This window comes from Rhincodon typus, chromosome 35 (assembly GCF_021869965.1).
Source record: "Rhincodon typus isolate 14 chromosome 35, sRhiTyp1.1, whole genome shotgun sequence".
NCBI classification, from domain to species: Eukaryota; Metazoa; Chordata; class Chondrichthyes; order Orectolobiformes; family Rhincodontidae; genus Rhincodon; species Rhincodon typus.
Window position 1 is genome coordinate 70357 of NC_063366.1, and position 24403 is coordinate 94759.

The 24403-nt window shown below is 40.4% G+C and overlaps 1 protein-coding gene across 1 annotated transcript in view; it reads left to right on the forward strand.

Moving 5' to 3' along the window:
* Nucleotides 1-24403, forward strand: part of LOC125486897 (complement C4-A-like) — a 179844-nt gene that overhangs the window by 64235 nt on the left and 91206 nt on the right. Inside the window, exons 14-18 of the mRNA XM_048616449.1 lie at nucleotides 1399-1548; nucleotides 4110-4236; nucleotides 6153-6224; nucleotides 14927-15121; nucleotides 20570-20684. Coding sequence (XP_048472406.1) covers nucleotides 1399-1548; nucleotides 4110-4236; nucleotides 6153-6224; nucleotides 14927-15121; nucleotides 20570-20684 — 659 coding nt within the window. The remainder of the gene's footprint in view (nucleotides 1-1398; nucleotides 1549-4109; nucleotides 4237-6152; nucleotides 6225-14926; nucleotides 15122-20569; nucleotides 20685-24403) is intronic.

Genomic DNA, 24403 nt, shown 5'->3' on the forward strand with positions numbered 1-24403 from the left:
TCTGGCTCACTGAGACGTATATCAGCTTCTGCTTGGCCCTTGGATATCAGTCTTAATTTGGCAGGAGATGCTGTTGGAATGATAATTGGACTTTAACCCAAGCCTCCCTGTTAAATCCCTGAGAATACAGATTCAGATTGCCTCGAAGCAGCTAGTGGAATTTAATTTCAATTAACATAATGTGAATCGAAAGCTAATTTCAGGAATAGAATAATCACAATATCCTAGATTATTCTATGAACGTACTTGGTTCACTAATGGTCTTCTTGAACGAAAATCTGCTGTCTTACCTGATTTGGGCTGACATTGTGCTCCAGAAGTACAGCATTGTGGTTGATTACACTTTCAAATGTCTTATCAAGCCACTCAGTTAAAGTAAAATTAGGGCTAGGCAAGCAATATTGTCCTTGATATCTACACCAATGTCTCATGAAAATATAAGAAATAATGAAAAACTTAACCATTTCAGACACAAAAAATTAAACATAACATTGAGCATATAGTTTTATTCTTAATCACTCCTCCCTCCTTCTGTACTCGTTTAAAATGAATTATGTAGTTCATGTTTCTTTTTCTAGTTCTGATGAAGAGTCACCAACTTGAAAGTTTAACTAATTTTTTTCTCACCACGGTTGCTAGAAATGATGCCAAGTGTAGTTTGTGTTAATTGTAGGCTTCAAACATTTGCATTACTTTGTTTTTTTTGTGACCATTATCATTTTGCTCAACAATAGCAAACAACAAATGATTTTCACTAATTGGTTTTCCTATTTTGAATGAAGGCATCTGCTGATAGAAAACGTATGATTTACCTTGACTTTGTAGCCAGTGTCAGAGGTTAGCAGAGTGAGTACATCAATTAAAAGACCAGAGGGAATAGCTGACAGTTTTGTGTGCAGTTCCTATCTTTGGGTAATAGAGACATTATGCTAAATATAATTAAAATTCCTTCTAGGTGTCTTTATGGTGATGAGCCTTTAGATGCCTTTTATAGTCCTCTTATTTCAACACTTGAGACTTGGAGCTCAAAAACAGTATCATCATTCCTCTCTGCTGTGATCTGTTATGTTGCTCTATATATTGATTTGCTCTCCCATCCATGCTTGCATGCAACAGGATCTGTATGGCAGGTAGTTTATTTTGCTCACTTAGTATCATTACATCCTTTTTTCCAAATCTGTGCTGTTGTTAAGAGCTTGATTCCATTCATATCTGCTTAAAAGGAATGTACTGCTTCCCAGCATGAATGAAGCATAATTTGGAACCCTTCTGAAGATTTGCAAACACGTTCTATGCATGACTGTTTAAAAAAAAATTAATAACATGGAGTGCATTTTCCATATGTTTGTTCTTCTGATTGGTCAGTTGATCTATTCTGATTAACTTTAACTTTTACAGATAGCAATAACAGAAAGCGATGCTTTCTATGGACCGGGTGATTCGTTTGACCTGCAATTCTCCACCAATGATGCAGCAAATGTGTCTTTTGTTGCTGTTGATTCATCAATGTACATCCTAAACAACAAGAATAAACTCACAGTCCGGAAGGTAGAACCTGTGCTTGTGATCTTTCATTTCTGTATGTTTTCCCTGTTATTTTGTAATGAAAATACAAAACAATTATATCAGCAAAGAAAGTGGATTTGTTGGTTAATTGAATGTTTGTTTTACTTTTCTACCATGAACGTGGATCTTGGAATCCATTCGTATTGTTTCCCAGGTGCTCTTGTCAAGGGCATCACTATTGAGATATACGAGTAGGCTTAAGTAGAACCCCAAGGCATTCTACATTTAAAAACAAGAGGATAATTAGGGAGAAGGTAGCTCCACTCAAGGATAAATGGAGGAATTTGTGCTTGGAGGCAGAGTATATGGCGAGATCTTAAAAGAGTACTTTGCATTGGTATTCACTCCCATGAGTGGTTGGGAAACTATTGGAAAGAACTCTTAGGGATAGGATTTACACGCATTTGGAAAAGCATGGCCTAATTAGGGACAGTCAACATGGCTTTGTGCAGGGCAGGCCATGTCTTATTAACTTGATTGAATTTCTTGAGAAGGTGACAAAGGTGATTGATGAGAGTGGAGCAGTGGATGGTTATCTATGTGGATACTATAAGGCTTTCAACAAGGTCCCTCATGGTAGGCTCATCCGGAAGATCACGATGCATGGAATCCATAGTGACTTGGTCGCATGGATTTAGAATTGTCTTGCCCATAGAAGGCAAAGGGTAGTTTGGAAGGGTGTTTTTCAGGTTGGAGGTCTGTAACTGGTGATGTTCCATACTGAGACCTCTGCTGTTTGTGACACTTCTAAATGACTGAGTTGAAAATGTAGATGGGTGGGTTAGGAAGATTGCAAACAATGCAAGGATTGATGAAGTTGCAGATAATGTAGAAGGTTGATTGAGGATACAGCAGGATATAGATCAGTTGCAGATATGGGCTGAAAAATGGCAGATGGCATTTAATCCGGATAAGTGAGGTGCTGCACTTTGTCAATAAGTTAAAGAAAAGTATGCAGTTATTGGCAGGACTCTGGACAGTTTTGATGTTCAGAGGCATCTTGGGTTCAAGTCCATAGCTCCCTGAAAGTGGCCACATAACTAAATTGGGTGATAAAGAAGGCATATGGCATGCTTGCCTTTATTGGTTGGCGAATTGAGTGCAACAGTCAGGGTGTCATGTTACAGCTTTATAAGACTTTGGTTAGCTCACTGTTAGAGTATTGCATTCAATTCTGGTCGCTACATTACAGGAAGGATGTGGAGGCTTTGAAGAGGGTGCAGAAGAGGTTTACCAGGATGCTGCCTGGATTAGACAGTATGAGCTGTAAGGAGAGGCTAGAAAAACTTAGGTTACTTTCTCTGGACTGGTGGAGCCTAAGGGGAGACTTGATAGAAGTCTATAAAATTATTTGATGCCTAGATAGGGTTGACTGTTAGAATCTTTTGCCCAGAGTTGAAATGTCTAAAATCAGGGGACATGTATTTAAGATGAGGGTGAAAGGTCAAAGGAGATCTTGGAAGTTTTTTACACCAGAGAGTGATAGGAGTCTGGAACACACTGCCAGGGGTGGTGGTGTGCAGATACACCCATAAGCACACGAATATGCAAGCACTGTAGGGATATGGACGAAGGGCAGGCAGAAGGAATTAGTTTAATTTGGCATCATGTTCGGCACAACATCATGGGCCAAAAGGTCTGTTCTGGATAGTTTTATGTTCTAAGTCAGTTACTGATGCATAACTAAACAGAACAAAATTTAAAAAAAGCTCCCCAATCCAGAACCTTCTGAAGTAAAACTGTTTCCTGCACCAAAACCTAGTTAGAGCCAGTTCACTCTTCATTCTTTTTTTTACCTCCCTCTTTTATAGTTGTCTATGGCTGAGCTGAGTGGCACCATTCCTCCCTCCATTAAGCCAATCAACATTCAACAAGCAGCCAATGCCTGAGCATAACAATGTCTTCATGCTGAACTGTCTGCAGTATTCACCGAATATTAATTTAACAACATTATCTATCCAGGGCAGCTCCTAACCATAAACATCAGTCTTTTGTTCTCTCCTTTATTTAAAAAAAAAGATGCTGTTCAAAAATTCAAAGTTTAATTTTCAACTCCAACTGACCGTTCCAAATTGAAAATGAGGCAAAAAAAGGGAAATAGTGATGATCACCGCATTGCCATTTTAATTGGAGCAGTACCAAGTTTTGAGCACAACAATCATGCATTTCTAAAGAAGTACTGCTTCAGGTTATTGTTTTATCAAAGCCACACTGGCATGTTCAAATTGACATAAAATTTTATACTACATTTCCAAAAGTGTTTACCTTGATGTCTTGAAAGCTACTATATCAGATTATCTAATGTTAATCATATAGCAGTTTATGAGACATTCTGCATATCTTTCTTCATCCCTAGGATTTAACAATGATACTCCAAACATAGCAGCTGAAAGGTTGCCCAGTTTAATGAAAAATGCTGGAACCATAATAAGTCTTGATTTGGAATAAATTATAGTAAGCAGAAATAAATTTTAGCAGTAATTGACCTTAAATATTTTGTACATCGCTTTCAGTTTTTTCTTTTTTTTTCTCTCTGTTTACAGGTATTTGACGCAATGAATGCTTATGATCTGGGATGTTTCTATGGAGGTGGAGTTAACAGTGTTGGTGTTTTCAGGGATGCCGGGCTGAGTTTTATCTCTGATGTGGACGTAGCCTCTATTAGACATGGTAAATCTAGCAACACATTAAAGATTACTTTAACATTGTTAAATGGAGAATCAGTAAATGACTGCTGTACGCATACCTAAGACTGATTTGACAGACTAACTAATGGGCAAAAATTGGCAGAAAGACAAAGTTCGATAGATAGTAAGATTAGTAAATACAATGATGCACAGTGGATAATGCAAGTAGATTGACAGTCAGACTGCTAAGGACAAATAAATTGGACAGTTAGATATCCAGTCATAGAGGCAGACAGTGGACGACTTTGAGCAAGATATAAGAAGATTCTTTTCTCCTCTTTGTTCTTTAATTGGATGTTAACAAAGTAAGATTTTCTTTTACATATCACTATTATTCCTTGAAGTTAACTTCTTGCTTGCCCTATTCAGCGAGCAGTCAATAGTCAAATACTTTATTGTAAGCCTGGACTCACAGGTAGGACAGACCAGGCAAGGATACCAGACTCCTTTCTCTATAAGGACATTGAAGAAGCAGATTTTTGAAGCAGTCTGTGATGTTTTTATAGTCTGCGTTAGTAGATCTAGACATTTCTATTTTCAGATTTGTTGATAGTTTGATTTTTGCCATGTATTTTGGGGAGCTTTGCAGCTGTGACTGCAAAACATTAGCCAGGATTTCTGGCATGGGTATCAGTGATGGATAGACAGTGAGTTATGCATAGACTGGCATAGAATGATTCAGAGAAATATAAGTAATCACAAAGGCAAAAAAAAGCTTATTGTAGCTCTTGAACAGGATATTCTATTAAACTTTAAGTACGAATTGAGTTCACCAGTGCTTTCCTGAATATAATTAGAACATATGAGCAGCAAACGTGAGTAGGCCACTCAGTCCTTTGAATTTGCTCCAGCATTCGCTGAGATAATGACTGACCTGATTTAACCTCAACCCTGAATTCCTGTATATCCCTGATAGTCTTTCATCCTGTTGTAATCAAGATTCTGTCCACCTCTGTCTTAAAACTATTTAAAGATTCTATATCCACCAGCTTTCCAAGAAAGGGAATTCCAAAGATTCACAAAGCCATGAGAGAAAAAGGTAAGTTTCCTCATTGCTGTCTTAAATGGGTGGCACCTTGTTTTTAAACTACGAGGCCTAGTTTCAGATCCTTTTAACATCCATGTGCTCAAGTCCTCTCAGATTGTTACATATTTCAATTTTGTAACCTCTGACCCTTCTAAAATCCATAGGGATACATGGCCTGTCTTGTCCAGCCTTTTCTCATAAGGCAATCCACTCATTCCAGGTATTTGCCTAGTAAACATTTTCTGAACTGCTTCCAGTGCATTAACGTCCTTCCTTAAATACAATGACCAGTAGTATACAGAAGTCCACATGCCATCTCACCAATGCATCATCACAGTGTCTGCGGTGGTGATGGTCCATTAAAAATAAAGAAATTAAGATTCCCTTTACCAGCATCATATCACCATTTACACATCTGTTCAGATCAATCTGATTCAGTATACAGGCTACAATCAGCTACTGACTTGTTAGTGCTACATGGGCTCACATCAATATTGTGCCAAATAGGTATGCAAGTTAAAAAGATTTGAGGGTGAAATTTCAGACTTCAGGTTTCAAGACAGTTAATTACAGTTAGTCATGATGAAACAGCTAAAATCAAGAATGTGAGAGAGGAAAGGGATGAGTAGATCACCAAAATCTAAGATCCATGGAGGTGGGAGTGTATGAGAAAGCGGTTAGATTTGAAAACAAATGATGGAATTTGAGATTGAGCTTTTTTTTTCTGGATAGCATTCGGACATACGAATTGGTGGGCAAGGACAGTTGTCCAGTTTGATTCAGTTCTAAAAATGAACATAAACTCAAAAAGGCATACATTATTTGCTTTTGAGCAACTTTGAATTGGAATTTGCTTTTGTTCAATTTTTCAGAATATTCCTGCAGAAACGAAATCAGAAGAATGAGGAGGGAATTAAATCTGCAGCGGCAATTTGCTGGAAAATGTGAGTTTGAAAGATTACGCTGAAAACTTCCATCATTGGTCTATATTAATCACACTTTCTTCAAACGTTGTCTAAATGTCAGCCTTTTACATCAGTGTTACCAAATGTTGTTAATGTATGAATCATACCAACCCACTTTGCATAGACATAGAACTGTACAGCACAAGAACTTCAACTCACGATGTTGTTAAAAGTTAATTAATATTATAAAAGTTACATGAATGCATTGGAGAAAGACAGGAAAAGATCTGATTAATGAGGCTGACCCCAAAACTGAAATGCTATGCATATTATATTGTGTCCCATTTTCTTTTGAAAAGAGAAGATTGAGGATGAAATAGGATGGTGTGCAGAAGTCAAAAATGGCAAAATAAGGTAGCCATGAAACTTGTGTTTAACGCAGAAACTATTGGCGAAAATCCTGAAGGAAATAATTAATCTTCATTTGGTCAGATGAGGTTTGATCAGCATTAGTCAATGTGGCTTTGTCAGATAGAGATTATGCTTGACAAATCTGGATTAGTTTTTCAAGGAGATGACCAAGTGTGTAGATGAGGGTACTACTGTTCATATAGTTTATATGGATTTTGGCAAAGCCTTTGATGCATAAGGGGTAAACATACACCGGATCCAGGGTAAACTGGATCCAAAATTAGCAAGAGACGGAATGTGGTGACAGAAGTCAATTTGTGTGACTTGAGGCCAATGTCAGGTCGTGTACCACAGGGATCAGTGGGGTGTTCCTTATTGCTTGCGAAACATACAAATGATGTAAATGAGTATCTTTGACAGGGAGAGGGTGGTGAGTAGGTTTGCAAATGACCCAGAGATTACCCATGTAGTTGACAGTGAGGAGGATGGGATTAGGTGTGGTCCACAAATCCGTGAAGATAACAGGACAGTTGAATAGGGTAGCTAAGGAGGCGAAAAGACACTTGCCTTTATCAGTTGAGGTGAAGATTATAGCAACAGAGAGGTTTTATTGGAGTTGCTCACAACCTAGGTTAAGACACAGCTGGAGCATTGTAATCAGTTCTGGCCTCTACATACAGGAGCAATATGATTGCACTGGAGTAGGTGCAAAAAAATTCACCAGATTGTTGTTTGGAGTGAAATGTATTTTGCAATGAAGAAAGGCTGGAAAAGCTTACATTATTTCCTTTGGAACAGAGTAGTTTGAAGGTGTATCTGAGAGAAATATATAAGGTTGTTAGAGGCATGGAGTGGGTGGATAGAAAGCAGCTGTTCTCCTTAGTTAAGGGTAAATAGCAGTGGGGCATAACTTCAGTTTAAAAGCAGGAAGGTTAGAGGGAATTTGAGGAAATGAAACAGGTCTTGGTGGGGTCCTGGGATGCACTTTGGAAGGGCAGTTAAAATAGGTAACCTTATAATCTTTGAACAGTATTTGGATGAGCTCTTGAAATGTCCTAACATTCAACGTTATGGGTCTCGTGTTAGAAACAGGGACGAGTTTAGATTTATTGTATTTGTCACAACTAGACAGGATAATGAAGAAGGTGTTTGGTATGCTCGTCTTTATTGATCAGTGCATTGAGTATAGGAGTTGGGAGGTCAGGCTGCGACAGTACATGACATTGACTGAGCCACTTTTGGAATACTGCATTCAGTTCTGGTCTCCCTGCTGTAGGAAAGATGTGAAACTTGAAAGGGTTCAGAAAAGATTTACAAGGATGTTGCCAGGGTTGGAGTGTTTTGAGCTGTAGCAAGAGGCTGAATAGACTGGGGCTATTTTTCCTGGAGCATCAGAGACTGAGGGCTGACCTTATTGAGGTTTATGAAATCATGAGGGTATGGATAAGATGAACAGCCTAAGTCTTTTCCCCAGGGTAGGTGAGAACAAAACTAGAGATACAGGTTTAAGATGAGAGGGGAAAGATTTAAAAGGGTCTTAAGGGGCAATTTTTTTAAACATAGAGGGTGGTGCATATATGGAATGAGCTGCCAGAGGAAGTGGTGAAGGCTAATATAATTATAGCATTTAAAAGGCATCTGGATGGGTACATGAATAGAAAAGGTTTAGAGGGATATGGGCCAAATGCTGGGAAATGGGACTGAATTAATTTAGGATAACTGGTTGGCATGGATGATTTGGACCAAAGGGACTGTTTCCACGCTATACAACTCTATGGCAAGTTGATGGATTGAAGGGTGTCTTCTTTATTGTATGATTCTATGATGTAAGAGACAAGAGTCATAAATGTAACTTAAACACTACTAAATTTATAAGAAATCTGCTTCTGCAGAGGATATTTGAACGTTGAACTCATTTTGGTAAAGTAAAGCTGTAATAACTAATGGAGAATCTTTCAGCAAATTTTGATTAGAAGCATGAAAGAGAAGGTGGTAGCAGAATGCTTGCTTTGGAAACAGAAAATTGGATTGGCAACAGGCCATTCCACCCTTCCTGGTAAAATCACCCAAGTGCAATATGTATATGGAAAGTTATGTATCCGACTGATGTCCTAGATGATCTCGTATGCAGGAAGTGCTTTGAAATGCAGAAACTTAAGCTGCGTGATTTGAAGATCCAGCGGCAGCTGTAGGCACTATAGTGCAACTGTGAGGCTGAGAAGTACATGAATTGCACATTTAGAGAAGTAGTCATCCTAAGCTCAAGAGTCTAGTGGAAAGAAAGCAGTGATGACCACCAGCAGTCCAAAATAATCAGGCAGGTAGTGAAGAACTTCTCTGGGATCCTGCTCACGAATCGATCTCCCATTTTGGGAGCTGATGGAAGTATAGACAAAGCCAAGCTTCTGGCAGCACAAGTGGCCTCATTAAAGAGGAAAGGAGCTGGAAAAGAGAAGAAGCAATAATGATAGGGGATTCTTTAGCTGGGGGGAGGCTGACATGATTATGCAACTCAACGGTGACTCCTGCACTGTGTTGTCTCCCTTGTGCAGTGGTCAAGGATGTCATTGAGCAGCTGCTGGGCATTCTGAAGTGGGAATATGATAAAGTAGAGGTAATGGGTCACATTAATACCAATCGTATAGCTGGGATGAGAAACTGCAATCAGAATTTAGGTAGCTCAGCAGCAGACTAAGGAACAGGACCTCAAATTTCTGGATTACTCCTGGTTCCACGTGCTAGAGAGTTCAGAAATAGGAGAATAGAACATATTAATTTTCAAAAGTTGATACAGGAGGAAGGATTTTGGATTTCTGGTGAAGGTGAGACCTGCACAAATGGGATTGTCCGAAGGGCAGGAAACGTCGCAACCTTCGAAATGTATTTGAATGAGCATTTGCAGTGTCGTAAGGCTACGAATCAAGTTCTTGAAAATGGGACAATACAGACTTAGAGTAATTTTTTATTCCATGCGGATCTGATGGACTGAAGGGCTGTTTCTGTGAAGTTTGATTCTAGAGTTTGAGTCTATCCCTGCTCCTATACTCTCATTCTCATTCTCTCACTATTAGGACCAAAGTGCCATTTGCCACCTTTTCCCCATACGCTGCATGCTTACTTTCAGGGACTGGTGAACAAGTACACCTGGTCATGTTCCCCCTTTCCCAATTTCTCGCCATTCAGGTAACAGTCTGTCTTTTTTTTAACCTGTGTGGAGAACCTTGCTTTTATCTACATTATATTTCATTCACTCAACTTGTTCAAACTACATTGAAGCTCCACTGCATCTTCCTCCACAGTTCATCTCCACACCTGGCTCGTCCATTTAGTTCCCTCATATTAATCATCATTATATATTGAAAACAGCTGGCATATAAGGTTGATCTTTGTTTCAGTTAGAAATGTTTCTTTTCAGATTTTGAGCATTGCTCTTCTCACTAACGGAGGGTGGGAAAGAAGGATTACGGTCTTTGCTAAATAAAAACCAAAAGAACTGCGGGTTCTGTAAGTCAGGAACAAAAACAAAGTTGCTGGAAAAACTCAGCAGGTCTGGCAGCATCTGTGGAGGAGAAAACAGAGTTAATGTTTCATATCCGGTGACCCTTCCTCAGACCTGCTGAGCTTTTCCAGCAACTTTGTTTTTGTTACGGTCTTTGCTGTCAGGCTTTTGGGAGGTAGAAGTCTGACAAACTGTGATATAAAAATCCAAACACTGTTTTTCAGCAGTTTTTCAACCCCAAGGTACCTGCCACCAGCTTGTCTCATAATAAAGTATCAAGACCAGCTTCTCCAAAAGTTACATCACATTATGTAACCAATAAATGAGAGGCACACAGTTCAACGTGTGACATTCGATTGCAAATAAAATGCTCATGACGCGTACTCTGAAGACAATTCTGTTAAAATCGCCTGTTCTTTCACTTTAAAATCTGTCCCTCCCACAAAAATATTCTTTACACTGTCAGTTTTTCTCGCACGCCTTAAATGTGTTGCAAACACCATCCTGCTTTTTTAACACCTGTTTTCTAGGAAATAACATTTTAGGCTATTTACATGTTTTTTTAACATAGCCTTCTACCTCCAGTGATAATTCTGCATGGAACTGCTAGCCCATGACAAAAAAATTTGGCATTTCTACTTAGAATGAAAGCAATATACCATACACAAGAGGCCCTTTGGCCCATCAAGTCTGTACTGCCAAAAATACACTAAATCTACATTAGTCCCACTTTCCAGCATAAGACAAATAGCTTTGACTATAATATTTCAAATGCTCATCCAACTACATTTTAATAGATGTGAGGTTAACTGCACAAATAACCTCCCAGTATTCCAGACCCTTACCACCTTCTGAGTGATTATCTTTTCCTCATCTGCTGTCCTGCCTTTCACACGAGAATTGTGCGCCCTTTTTATTTGCCTCTACAATTAAGAGGAAGAGCTACTTACCATCTACCCATCCATGACCCTCACAATCGTATACACTTATTCACTTCCTGTGTCCAACAAACACAGTATAAAATGTCAACATATTATAATTGTTACTATCTAGGTGCACATTTGGAATGAGATCAAAGATTAGTTCAGATCTCAAAGCATGTTACTATGAAGCTATGTGCATTCAGTTGCAAAGGAGATAGTTTTATCCTTCTATTCTGTAAATCTTCACTCTTGGATGCATATTTCTAACCCTTCTTGTCATAGTTTGCTTATCATTTTAATATTAATATTTTTCTCTTTGGAATTGACTGCAATGAATTTTACCACATCTCCTCAAAGCGTGAAACTTTGTCCCCACTATTCACTTTCCTGTGCCCTCTACTTCCCTAGTTATGCAGCTGACCAGAACATCAACCATAGGACACTACAGATGGAGAACATACTATTGTGACTTCGCTACTATTTGATCGAATGACTCAAGAACCTGAAACAATATTTCACATACTAGTATTTCCACCACAAATTCGTTTCTCTAATATTCACTGTCGCTGGGTCAAAATCCTAGAATTCCCTCACTAAAAGCATTGTGGGTCAACCCACAGCAGGAGGAATGCAGCGGATCAAGAAGGCAGCTCACCACCACCTTCTCAAGGGCAGCTAGGGATGGGCAAGAAATGCTGGCCCAGCCAGAGACACCCACATCGCACAAAAATGAATAGAAAAAAAATGATTTGCCATAGGCAAATTAGCACATAGCTGAGGTGACAATGTTGTAGATTTTAAGTTATTGACAGCTACAAGTTGAGATTAAGTTAGATTTCTTCAAAATAAATGACAAGACAATGGCGCAACAATTGTACACTTTCTTTTCTCAAATGATCACAACTCCATCTATTCGGCCAAGAGACTTGTTTTAATCCAAGCTGATGCTTCTAGCTTCTTACAAAAGTCGTGATTACCTTAACAAGTTTTGTATACAAGACTCATGGTCAATTGCTTCTTTACCATCAATATGAACAACTTTTATTGGTCTCCTTCCTTAAAATTTTAATTTCATTTACCTGATGATTAATAATGTGCTTTTTAGAAATCTGTTGGGATTCTCTTTTACAAACTCACCTTTTACAATTTTGTATGCAGATTTCCCCCAAGATTCGTTTTAAAATCTTGTTTTCCACTTATATTACTCTAACTGCCCAAATGCTGTTAGGATTGACCTTACACCCTGCTTTGATTAATTGTTTCCACGTTTACTTCCTGACTCCATTCTTTATAGGTGATTTTATTACTTAAGTATCCTCAGAAGACTTTTTTCATCTGTTTTATTTGATTAGTCTCATAAGGATGTTTATGACATAACTCTGTAGTAAAGTGGAACTTTGGCTCACTCTTGCGGCCCACTTCTGACTTAGCGATGCTGAACACTAACACTGGGCCACAGGACTCCATAATTGGATAGTAATGTATGTTGATTTTGGGACACTCTACCTGCACCAGTCTGCCTTACATCAATGTTAAATAATGACAGTTAATGCTTTGTGCCTGAAGTTGCTGATGTCTGGACAGTACTTTTTTCTTCTATCATGGTGCAGTGCCTGTACCTTTGCATTCTTCAATACAGCTTCATTGTCAATAATTCTCCATGGCAGAAATAACCAGACCATCTCTGGAAAAGAAGACAGAATGTTCTAACTGGATAGTATTATCAGATTTTCTTTCAGGATCAAGATTATCACTTTGTCTTGAGGACAAGGGTGTGTCGGTAGTTTTGGGTCATGTTGAGATCAAAAGGGAGGAGGCATTGGGGGTCTTGAAAAACATTAAGATAGACAAGTCCCCAAGGCCTGATGGGATATACCCCAGAATACTGAAAGAGGCAAGGTAGGAAATTGCTGGGGCCTTGAGGGAAATCTTTGTATCCTTACTGGCTACAGGGGAGGTCCCAGAGGATTGGCGAATAGCCAATATTGTTCCTTTGTTTAAGAGGGGTGGCAAGGATAATCCAGCTAATTATAGGCTGCTGAGCCTTACATCAGTAGTAGGGAAATTATTGGAGAGGATTCTTTGAGACAGGATTTATTCCCACCTGGAAATCAACAGGTGTATTAGTGAGAGGCAACATGGTTTTGTGAAGGGGAGGTCATGTCTCAGTAACTTGGTTGAGTTTTTTGAGGAAGTGATGAAGATGATCAATGAGGGTAGGGCAGTGGGTGTTGTCTACATGGACTTCAGTAAGGCCTTTGACAAGGTTCCTCATGGCAGGTTGATTCGGAAGGTAAAGTTGCACGGGGTCAAAGGTGAGCTTTTTTATCCAAGATGGATAAAAAACTGGCTCGGTCATAGAAGACAGAAGGTAACAGTGGAAGGGTGTGTTTCTGAATGGAGAGCTGTGACAAGTGGCATTCCTCAGGGATCAATGTGGGACTTTGCTGTTTGTAATATATATAAATGATTTGGAGGGGAATGTAACTGGTCTGATTAGTAAGTTTGCTGATGACAAAAAGGTCGGTGGAATTGCAAATAGCAATGAGGACCATCAAAGGATACAGGTGGATATAGATCAGTTGGTGATTTGGGCAGAGAGATGACAGATGGAGCTTAATCCAGAAAAATGTGAGGTAATGCATTTCAGAAGGTCTAATCCAGATGGCAAATATACAGTAAATGGCAGAACCCTTAAGAGTACTGATGGGCAGGTACACAGGTCACTGAAAGTGGCAATGTAGGTGGAAAAGGTAGTCAACAAGGCATATGGCATGCTTGCCTTCATCAGCCAGGGCACTGAATTTAAAAATTGGCAGGTAATGTTGCGGATTTATAGAATCTTAGTTAGGCCGCATTTGGAATATTGTGCTCAATTCTGGTTGCCACACTACCAGAAGGAGGTGGTGGCTTTAGAGAGGGTACAGAAAAGATTTACCAGGATGTTACCTGGTATGGAGGGCATTAGCTATGAGGAGACGTTGGAGAAATTTGGGTTGTTCTCACTAGAATGACGGAGGATGAGGGGGGACCTGATAGAAGTTTACAAGATCATGGAGGGCATGGACAGAGTGGACAGTCGAAGCTTTTTTCCAGGGTGGAAGAGTCAATTACCAGGGGCCATAGGTTTAACGTGCGAGGGGCAAGGTTTAAAGGTGACGTACGAGGCAAGTTTTTCGCACAGAGGGTGGTGGGTGCCTGGACCTCTCTGCTGGGGAAGGTACTGGAAGCAGATACGATAGTGACTTTGGAAGGGTGTCTTGACAAATACATGAATAGGATGGGAATAGAGGGATACGGTCCCCGGAAGGGTAGGGGGATTTAGTTGTGATGGGCAGCATGTCGGTGCAGTCTTGGAGGGGCGAAGCGCCTGTTCCTGTACTGTAATTTTCTTTGTTCTTTGACACAAGAGTTCAGCATCTTGTGATTCGGAACACACTACTAAGCCTCCTAACCTGCATGATAGAGTGACTTGATTCTGCATGGTGGTTCAGTGAATAGCACTGCTTCCTCACAGCGCCAGGGGCCCAGGTTTGATTCCACCCTTGAGCACCTGTCTGTGTGGAGTTTACACGTACTGCCCATGTCTTCGTAGGCTTTCGCCGGGTGCTCCAGTTTCGTCCTGCAGTCCAAAGATGTGGATTGATCATGCTAAATTTCCCGTAGTATTCAGGGATGTGTAGGTGTGTTAACCATAGGAAATACAGGGTTGCAGGGAAAAGAAAAGGGGGATGGGCCTGGGTGGGATGCTCTTCGGAGGGTCGGTGTGGACTTGTTGGGTTGTATGGCCTGTTTCCACAAGCTGGAGATTTTATGAACTCCTGTACGCATGTAATAATAAATGCTCAAAAGTGGAATTCCCTGACCCATTGAATTATATTGTTTTCCAATGCTTGTTTTATTTACAGTAAACGAATACCCAGATCGCAGATTGCGGAAATGCTGCATGGACGGAATTACTAAGATATTAATGCAGCTTAGCTGCGAGCGGCGAGCAAGTCGGGTCAAGGAGGTGGATTGTCGACAGGTTTTCAAGAGCTGTTGCATCTATGGAGTGGAACTGAGGAAGAATCAGACGCTGAAGGTGAATTCGATAGCGCGATGTAAGTGAGAGCCTTTTTTGTGTATTTTGGCCCATATTTTGTTTTAATGCGTGGAATCAAATTTCAGTCATATTCATATGGCAAGTCAAATCAATCATAAACAAATATATACATTTCAGTTACACTACTCACTGAAAATAGAGATGCAGATGAATAAGGTCATGATTTTTTAAAAAAAAACCTGAATAACCAGGCACATTTCTGGCAGGATATCTTAGAAAAGAAAAGTTATACAGAGCCCATGCACAGAAATTTGATTGCATCACATGATCTACTATTCTGATTTGTATTGTTGATTTTGGGGGTTCTGCAATCAGAAATACCTAATTGTCTCCAAATCACTGACTAGATTAAGACTGCAGATGCTGTAGCAGTATTCTGATACTTTTCTGACAAGCAGTACTTTAGCTGTGATGCAAAGGAAAGGGAATATGCAAGCGTTCACACATCCAGTCCGAAATGTCTTGCAGCCACACTCATTGACAGTGATGGTCTGTGGTCGTCACCGGTATCAATAATGCAGGGGAACTCCTGGTCTTCCCCAAAGAGGAGAGTGTAGCTTCCCCCTAACGCACCTATCCTTGTCAATATACCTCAGTAAGGGGAGGGGGGTGGTGGGTGGCTATATATGCTGTGCTAATTATGTGTCTAAACCTGCTTGGTTACTGAGCATGTGACAGCTCCTCATGACTTCAGATGCCCACTGTCTCCTTGTAAAATCTCCTTTTTGACGGTTAGTTTTTAGTCCTTCCAATGACAAAAAAAAGTCTCATTTTTTTCAATATGCCACATGTATACGTGGAGTAGGGGGCAGCTGGGAAGTCTTTGATGTAAATCATGATATCAGGATTCTTTATAACTCTTCTCTCTTTTTTTGTATACTGGCTATTTGTTTAAATTTGCAGAAGGCTAGTTACTTATGTGACCCAGAGGTAGCAAGAACTGCAGATGTGGGGTCTGTCAATACACTGGAGCTGGATGAACACAGCAGGTCAGGCAGCATCAGAGGAGCAGGAAAGTTGATGTTTTGGGTTTAAGCCCTTCATCAGGATGGCTATATATGTTGTGCTAATATTCCTCCAGCTCCACGCTGTATTTACTAACGTGACCCAGTTAAATGATGTCTTGTGCTACACAGGAAATAACAAATATGGAATGCTAAGTGAGCACAGGTTTAAAGCAGAGCCCAATTCGAAACACAGTGATACAAAACAAGTTCTCACATGGAAGGCTGGTCCAAAAGGTAATAGCCCATGGAATCTAACGTAAGTTAGCAAACTGGGTCCAACATTCACTTGAAAATAGGAGCCAAAGGATGATGGTGGAGGGTTGCTTTTGTGACTGGAAGCCTGTGAACAGCAGTATCACAGATATTGGTGGTGGCTCATTTGCTGTTTGTGATATATATTAATGAATTACTTGTGAATGTGGGAGGTATGATTAGTAAATTGAAGTTGTTGATAGTCAGGAGGATGGTCTCAGGCTACAATCTGATATTGATCAACTGATAGATTGGACAGAGCAATGGCAGATGGAATTTAACATTGATAAGTGTTAGTTGATGCATTTTGAGATGCCTAATAAGGAAAGGGTTTACATAGTAAATGATAGATTCCTAGGGATTACTGAGGAGCAAAGGGACCTTGGTAAACAAGTCAACAGATCCCTGAAGATGTTGGCACAGATGGACAGGGTGGTGAAGAAAGCATATATGCTTGCCTTCCATAGCTGTGCAGTGAATATAGAAGCATGGAAGTGTTGCTGCAACTTTATACAGTATTGTTTAGGTGACAGATTGAATAATGTTTGCTGTTCTGCTTGTCAAACTATCAGAAGGATGTGACTGCACTGGAGAGGATGCAGAAGTGATTCACCAGGGTGTTGCCTGGGATGGAAAGTCCCAGTTATGAGGAGAAACTAGATAAGATGAGTTGGTTTTCCCTGGAGCAGAGGTGGCTGAGAGAAGCGGGGAAGATTTAACTGAAGGGTAGAAAATTGAGAGGCATGGATGGTGTAGATCAGGGATCTTTGTGTCATGGCAAATGTGTCTAAAACAAGAGGAAATAAGTTTAAGGTGAAGAGAAAGTGGTCAGAGGGTGCTAGAAATATGGAACGTGCTGTGTGAGAGTATCTGGATGAGCACTTAAAGTGCCAGGGTGTAACAGACTACAGACCAAGTGCAGGAAACTGGAATTATTATAATTTGGTGTTTTATAGCCTGTATAGACATGTTAGGCCGAAGGGTCTGTTTTTATGCTGTATGACACTGTGACTATGAAACATGAAATCGAAGAAATGGAGAAGATGCTAAAATAAAGTTTACAAGCATGATACCAAGCTACATGATGATGTACATATAATGATTGGATATATTCACACTCGAACTAGAAGGCTGTGTAGTCGTCTAATGGAATTATTGTTGAAAAATACTGTTGAGAAATATTTGAGAATAAACACAGCAAAAATGCTTCTTTCGTCAGAAGGAACAAAAATGTACACTATCAATGTCACATGTTCAGCAACAAATCCCGCAGGAAAATCATGACAAAATACACTGTCCCAGAGAGTGGTGAGAATTTGGAGGTTACTGTAACATGGAATCATTAGGAACTCTCACTATATTTTGAGAGGATTAACTATTTAAGTATGTGATAATGAAGCAAATTGAAGGGGCTTGTTATCGTGCTTGGTAATTAAGGATGGGTGTATTTTCTAGAGTACCATAAACAGAGCGGTCTGGTGGTTGGACAGAATGCCATGTTACCTGGGTTTTTATTTACTGTTACCTTTGATATCCACAGCTCTGGAAAGGTCATCTCTATTTACCCTTACTGTATGTCTTCTGCCCTTCCATGCAATCACTGCTAACAACTTATTGGAGGCTGACACAACTGGGGAAAGAAAAATCATCAGGGCATTTCATAGTTCTAGTGCTCCAGTTAAAATGAGCCTTTCACCAAAACTTTGTAGCCAGCTGGGCGTTAACAGACTGCTGGTTTCCTCGCTTCATCATTGAGGAAAATATTGTTTTGTCTGTCAGTAACGTGTTCCCACCAAAAACTAACATTACCAGCCATAAATAGGGAGACAGTAATATCACAGTCAAAGATCAGAATTCAAGTAAAACTGTGCAGAATAAAGACAAAACAATTGGTTGGAGTTCGGGCAGAGGGAATACTTTGCAGAAATTCACCAAAGGTCTTTAGGTCGCCAAACCCATGTCCTCTTTCGTCTGGAAGAACAAGGGCAGTGGATAGATGGGAAGATCACCATCTGCAAGTTCCCCTCCAAGCTCTTCATCACCCTGACATGGAAGTATATAAACATTCCTTTATTCTTGCTGAGTCTAATCCTGGAACTTCCTCACCAATGGCACTATGGATCTACCTACAGCACATGTGCTGCAGCAGTTCAAAAAGGCAGACCACCATTAGGTTCTCAAGGGTAAGTAGGGATGGTCAGTAAATTCTGTCAATTCAGTGACGCCCATTCCCCAACAGTGAATAGATAAAAAGAAGTAACATTAGTGACCAAGGAATTCAAGCAGTGAGAATGCTGGAATCCAACATCAGTCTGCATCCTGCAATTCAAGGATCACTTGTGAGAATTATGCAATTATCTACACTGTCATAATGTTTAATATAACAGATTTGCAACTCTGCAATGTTCTGATGAAACAAATTTATTTTTCACAAGAAGGGTATGTTGAAAAATTGTTTTGTCTGGGATATTTATGGTTTATTTAAGGCTACTATCCATATTATGTGAGACTGGATGTGAAGGATCAGTGGAAAATGAACAACATGACTGACGTGATTCAGTTCTGCCGACACCATACTATATCAACATTTAAACAGATCTGATTATGAATAAATGAGACACATGACAGTTCAACTATGCATCTACTAGAGCATTCACATAAAGAGTAACAGCTTGTTTTGATAGAGTATATTTGGAACATAGAATATAGAACAGTACAGCACAGTACGGGCCCTTCGGCCCATAATGTTGTGCCGAACTTTTACTCCAATCCTAAGATCTATCTAATCTCCACCCCTACATTATACTGCCATCAATATGCCTATCTAATAGCTGCTTAAATGCCCCTAATGAGAGCGACTCCACTACCCTCTCCGGCAATGCATTCCACGCCCCTACCACTCTCTGAGCAAAGAACCTACCTCTGACGTCTTCCCTATATCGACCTCCACTCACTTTAAAGCTATGCCCCCTCATAATAGCTACCTCCACCCTAGGAAAAAGTCTCTGGCTGTCTACTCTATCTATACCTCTGATCATTTTGTAAACTTCTATCAAGTCACCTCTCATCCTTCGTCGTTCTAAAGAGAAAAGCCCTAGCTCTCTCAACCTTTCCTCGTAAGACCTTCCCTCCATTTCAGGCAACATCCTGGTAAATCTCCTCTGCACCTTTTCCAATGCTTCCATATCTTTCCTATAATGAGGCAACCAGAACTGGACACAATACTCCAGATGTGGCCAAACCAGGCTTTTGTATAGCTGGAGCATAACTTCACGGCTCTTGAACTCAATCCCTCTATTAATGAAAGCTAACACACCATACGCCTTCTTAACAACTCTATCCACCTGGGTGGTAGCTTTCAGGGAACTGTGAACTTGAACCCCAAGATTCCTCTGCTCCTCCATACTGCCAAGAATCTTTCCGTTAACCCTGTGTTCTGCTTTCAAGTTTGTCCTTCCAAAATGAATCACCTCACACTTTTCAGGGTTAAACTCCATCTGCCACTTCTCAGCCCAGCTCTGCATCCTATCAATGTCCCTTTGTAATCTAGAACAGCCCTCCGCACTGTCCACAACGTGACCCACCTTTGTATCATCCGCTTATTATCTTCCAAAGAGATTCAGCAAATCAATTTTCAAAATACTCTTCCCCATTCTGGAGAAGAGTCATACCAGACTCGAAAATTTAACTCTGTTTCTCCCTTCACAGATGCTGCTAGACCTGCTCAGTTTTTACAGCATGTATTTATTTCAGATTATTCAAAGCAATTTGGCCCTGAAATACACAAATAGATATTAATTCTGATTTTGAAAGCATTGTCAAACTACATCTATTTTGCACACTGTGCTAAAGGAGATATTTAGCGAGGGAATTCAAGATGTTAAGCTTGAAACAACTGAGAATAGAGCCTTCAAAAGTGGAGCATATAATTTAAAATGAACTTCGAATGGTCAGAATTTGGTAAGAATAGATTACTCCGAGTGTTTGTATGGAGAACATTGTATGGCTTCAGAAGACCAAGAGACTGGAAAGGGTGATAGCCTGAATACCAGGCTAATAATATTAAAGTCACCTTTTAATTTAACTGGGAACCTAACTAGGTTAGCGAACAGAGAAGATACTTCAACAGTCACTCAGAAATAAATGGACGTTGAAATGCTGTCTTGTAAATTTGTTTTTTTTTCCAGCTGCTGTGAATGAAGAGGAAGAATTTTTCGATGAAACTTCCATTCACGTACGTAGTGTATTTCCACACAGCTGGCTATGGAAAACAGTCGAGGTTTTCAGTGCGGGAGATCACAAGTAAGATGGTTTCATATGAAGAAATTGTTGTGAATGTAATTGGGCTTTCAGTAAGAGTCATGTGCAGTCTTCATACAATAACTTTTATTATTGTAAGGAAAAAAGACATATGTGGCCTTTATTGAACAAGTTACATAACTATACATTCATGTATAGAAGTAGAATTAACATTTTGAATCCAATATGACCCTTCTCCAGCAACTGTCAGCTCAGAAGAAGAAGTCATACTGACCTAGAATCATAGTACCGCTGCAATGCAACTAGAGGCTATTTGACCCATCAAGTTAACACTGACTGTGCAAACAGCATCACATCCAGACCCATCCTATTCCCGTAACCTCACAACAGTAACTGTCTGTCTATCCACAGATCCCTGCCAGATCTGCTGTGTTTATTCTGCACTTCATGTTTTGTATCCATGAATTATTGACTGTCATTATATCTTGCTGTTCTATTCTGAGAAAATGAACATCAACTGATAAGTCTAAGCAATGGAAATGCACAGACCAGAATGTTTCAGCTGATGTTCTTGGTTTTTGTTCAACTAACACAGAAATTATGAGAGCAAGATCTACCATTGGCCTTCTGCATCTTGGGGCGATGATTAGCCAATGTACACAGTCATATTTGTTTCTAAATGCATTCAAAATTGACTCCGTGATAGGAGACAAAGCACTGTGATAGAAGGATGTTTGTATGACTGGAGTCCAATGTGTAGTAGCAAGGCACAAAGATCACTTCTGGGTCCATTATTGTTTGTGATATTTGTAATTGCTGTAGATAAGAACGTGAGAGGTATGATAAGTAAGTTTTCGGATGTCACAATGATTGGCTGGGTGATTGAAAGTGAGGAGGAAGGTGTTACAGGAAAATATCAGGTGGGCAGATGAGTGGGGGGATGGAACCAGATAAATGTAAGATCATGCTCTTTGGAAAAAGTAACGAGACAAGGGAGGGTTCAATGAATGGCAGAGCACTAGGAAGCTCACAGGAACAGGGGTATCTGGGGATGCATATCCACAGATTTCTGAAGATGGCAGGTCGGGGTAATAAGGTAGGTAAGGCCTTTATCAGTCATGGCATAGGTTATAAGAGCAGAGAGGTCACATTAGATTGATAAAGAATTTTGGTTGGACCACAGCTGGAGTACTATGTGCAGTTCTAGTCACCACATACAAGAAGGATGTGATTGCATTGGAGGGGATCGAAGGTGCTTCACCAGGATATTGCATGGGTTTGAGCATCTCAGCTATGTAGAGAGACTGCATAAAGTCGGGTTGTTTTCTCTGAGTAGAGAATGTTGAAGGGAGATCTGATAGAAGTGTCTTGATTATTGAAGGATATGGACAGGGTGGCTAATAAGTAACTGTTCCCCTTAATACAAGGGTCAATAACACAGGTGAATAATTTTAAAATGAGCAGCAAGAGGTTTAGAGAGGATTTGAGGGAAACACTTTCACCCAAAGGGTTATTGGAGCCTAGAACGCATTATCTGGGAAGGTAGTTGAGGCAGACAACCTCACAATCTTCAAAAAATTATTTGGATAAACACTTGAAGTGTCATAATATTCAAGGTTATGGGTCTGGTGTGGGAAATTTGAACTCCTGGGTGATAGTTTATTTTTGACAGAGCAGACTCAATGGACTCAAAGCCCTCTTCTGTGCTGTATCATTCTATAATTCACCTGAATTGTAGCTCCAGTGTACAGGAGGTTGAGAGTAGTGAGGTCATGAATAAGGTTTCAAGGTCGCAGGAGTGTACCAGCAGGCAGGAAGGTGGTTTGAAGTGTGTCTACTTCAATGCCAGGAGCATCCGGAATAAGGTGGGTGAACTTGCAGCATGGGTTGGTACCTGGGACTTCGATGTTGTGGCCATTTCGGACACATGGATAGAGCAGGGACAGGAATGGTTGTTGCAGGTTCCAGGGTTTAGATGTTTCAGTAAGATCAGGGAAAGTGGTAAAAGAGGGGGAGGTGTGGCATTGTTAGTCAAGGACAGTATTACGGTGGCAGAAAGGACGTTTGATGAGGACTGGTCTTCTGAGGTAGTATGGGCTGAGGTTAGAAACAGGAAAGGAGAGGCCACCCTGTTGGGAGTTTTCTATAGGCCTCCGAAAAGTTCCAGAGATATAGAGGAAAGGATTGCAAAGATGATTCTGGATAGGAGCGAAAGTAACAGGGTAGTTGTTATGGGGGACTTTAACTTTCCAGATATTGACTGGAAACGCTATAGTTCGAGTACTTTAGATGGGTCAGTTTTTGTCCAATGTGTGCAGGAGGGTTTCCTGACACAGTATGTAGATAGGCCAACAAGAGGCGAGGCCACCTTGGATTTGGTACTGGGTAATGAACCAGGCCAGGTGTTAGATTTGGAGGTAGGTGAGCACTTTGGTGATAGTGACCACAATTTGGTTACGTTTACTTTAGCGATGGAAAGGGATAGGTATATACCACAGGGCAAGAGTTATAGCTGGGGGAAAGGCAATTATGAGGCGATTAAGCAAGATTTAGGATGCATACGATGGAGAAGGAAACTGCAGGGGCTGGGCACAATTGAAATGTGGAGCTTGTTCAAGGAATAGCTACTGCGTGTCCTTGATAAGTATGTACCTGTCAGGCAGGGAGGAAGTGTTCGAGCGAAGGAACCGTGGTTTACTAAAGAAGTTGAATCTCTTGTCAAGAGGAAGAAGGAGGCTTATGTAGAGATGAGGCGTGAAGGCTCAGTTAGGGCGCTTGAGAGTTACAAGTTAGCCAGGAAGGACCTAAAGAGAGAGCTAGGAAGAGCCAGGAGGGGACATGAGAAGTCTTTAGCAGGTAGGATCAAGGAAAACCCTAAAGCTTTCTATAGGTATGTCAGGAATAAAAGAATGACTAGAGTAAGATTAGGGCCAGTCAAGGACAGTAGTGGGAAGTTGTGCGTGGAGTCTGAAGAGATAGGAGAGGCGCTAAATGAATATTTTTCGTCAGTATTCACACAGGAAAAAGACAATATTGTCGAGGAGAATACTGAGGTACAGGCTATTAGACTAGACGGGATTGAGGTTCATAAGGAGGAGGTGTTAGCAATTCTGGAAGGTGTGAAAATAGATAAGTCCCCTGGGCCGGATGGGATTTATCCTAGGATTCTCTGGGAAGCTAGAGAGGAGATTGCAGAGCCTTTGGCTTTGATCTTTATGTCGTCATTGTCTTCAGGAATAGTGCCAGAAGACTGGAGACTAGCAAATGTTGTCCCCTTGTTCAAGAAGGGGAGTAGAGACAACCCTGGTAATTATAGACCAGTGAGCCTTACTTCGGTTGTGGGTAAAGTGTTGGAAAGGATTATAAGAGATAGGATTTATAATCATCTAGAAAGGAATAATTTGATTAGGGATAGTCAACATGGTTTTGTGAAGGGTAGGTCGTGCCCCACAAACCTTATTGAGTTCTTTGAGAAGGTGACCAAACAGGTGGATGAGGGTAAAGCGGTTGATGTGGTGTATATGGATTTCAGTAAAGTGTTTGATAAGGTTCCCCGAGATAGGCTATTGCAGAAAATACGGAGGCATGGGATTGAGGGTGATTTAGCGGTTTGGATCAGAAATTGGCTAGCTGTAAGAAGACAGAGGGTGGTGGTTGATGGGAAATGTTCATCCTGGAGTTCAGTTACTAGTGGTGTACCTCAAGGATCTGTTTTGGGGCCACTGCTGTTTGTCATTTTTATAAATGACCTGGATGAGGGC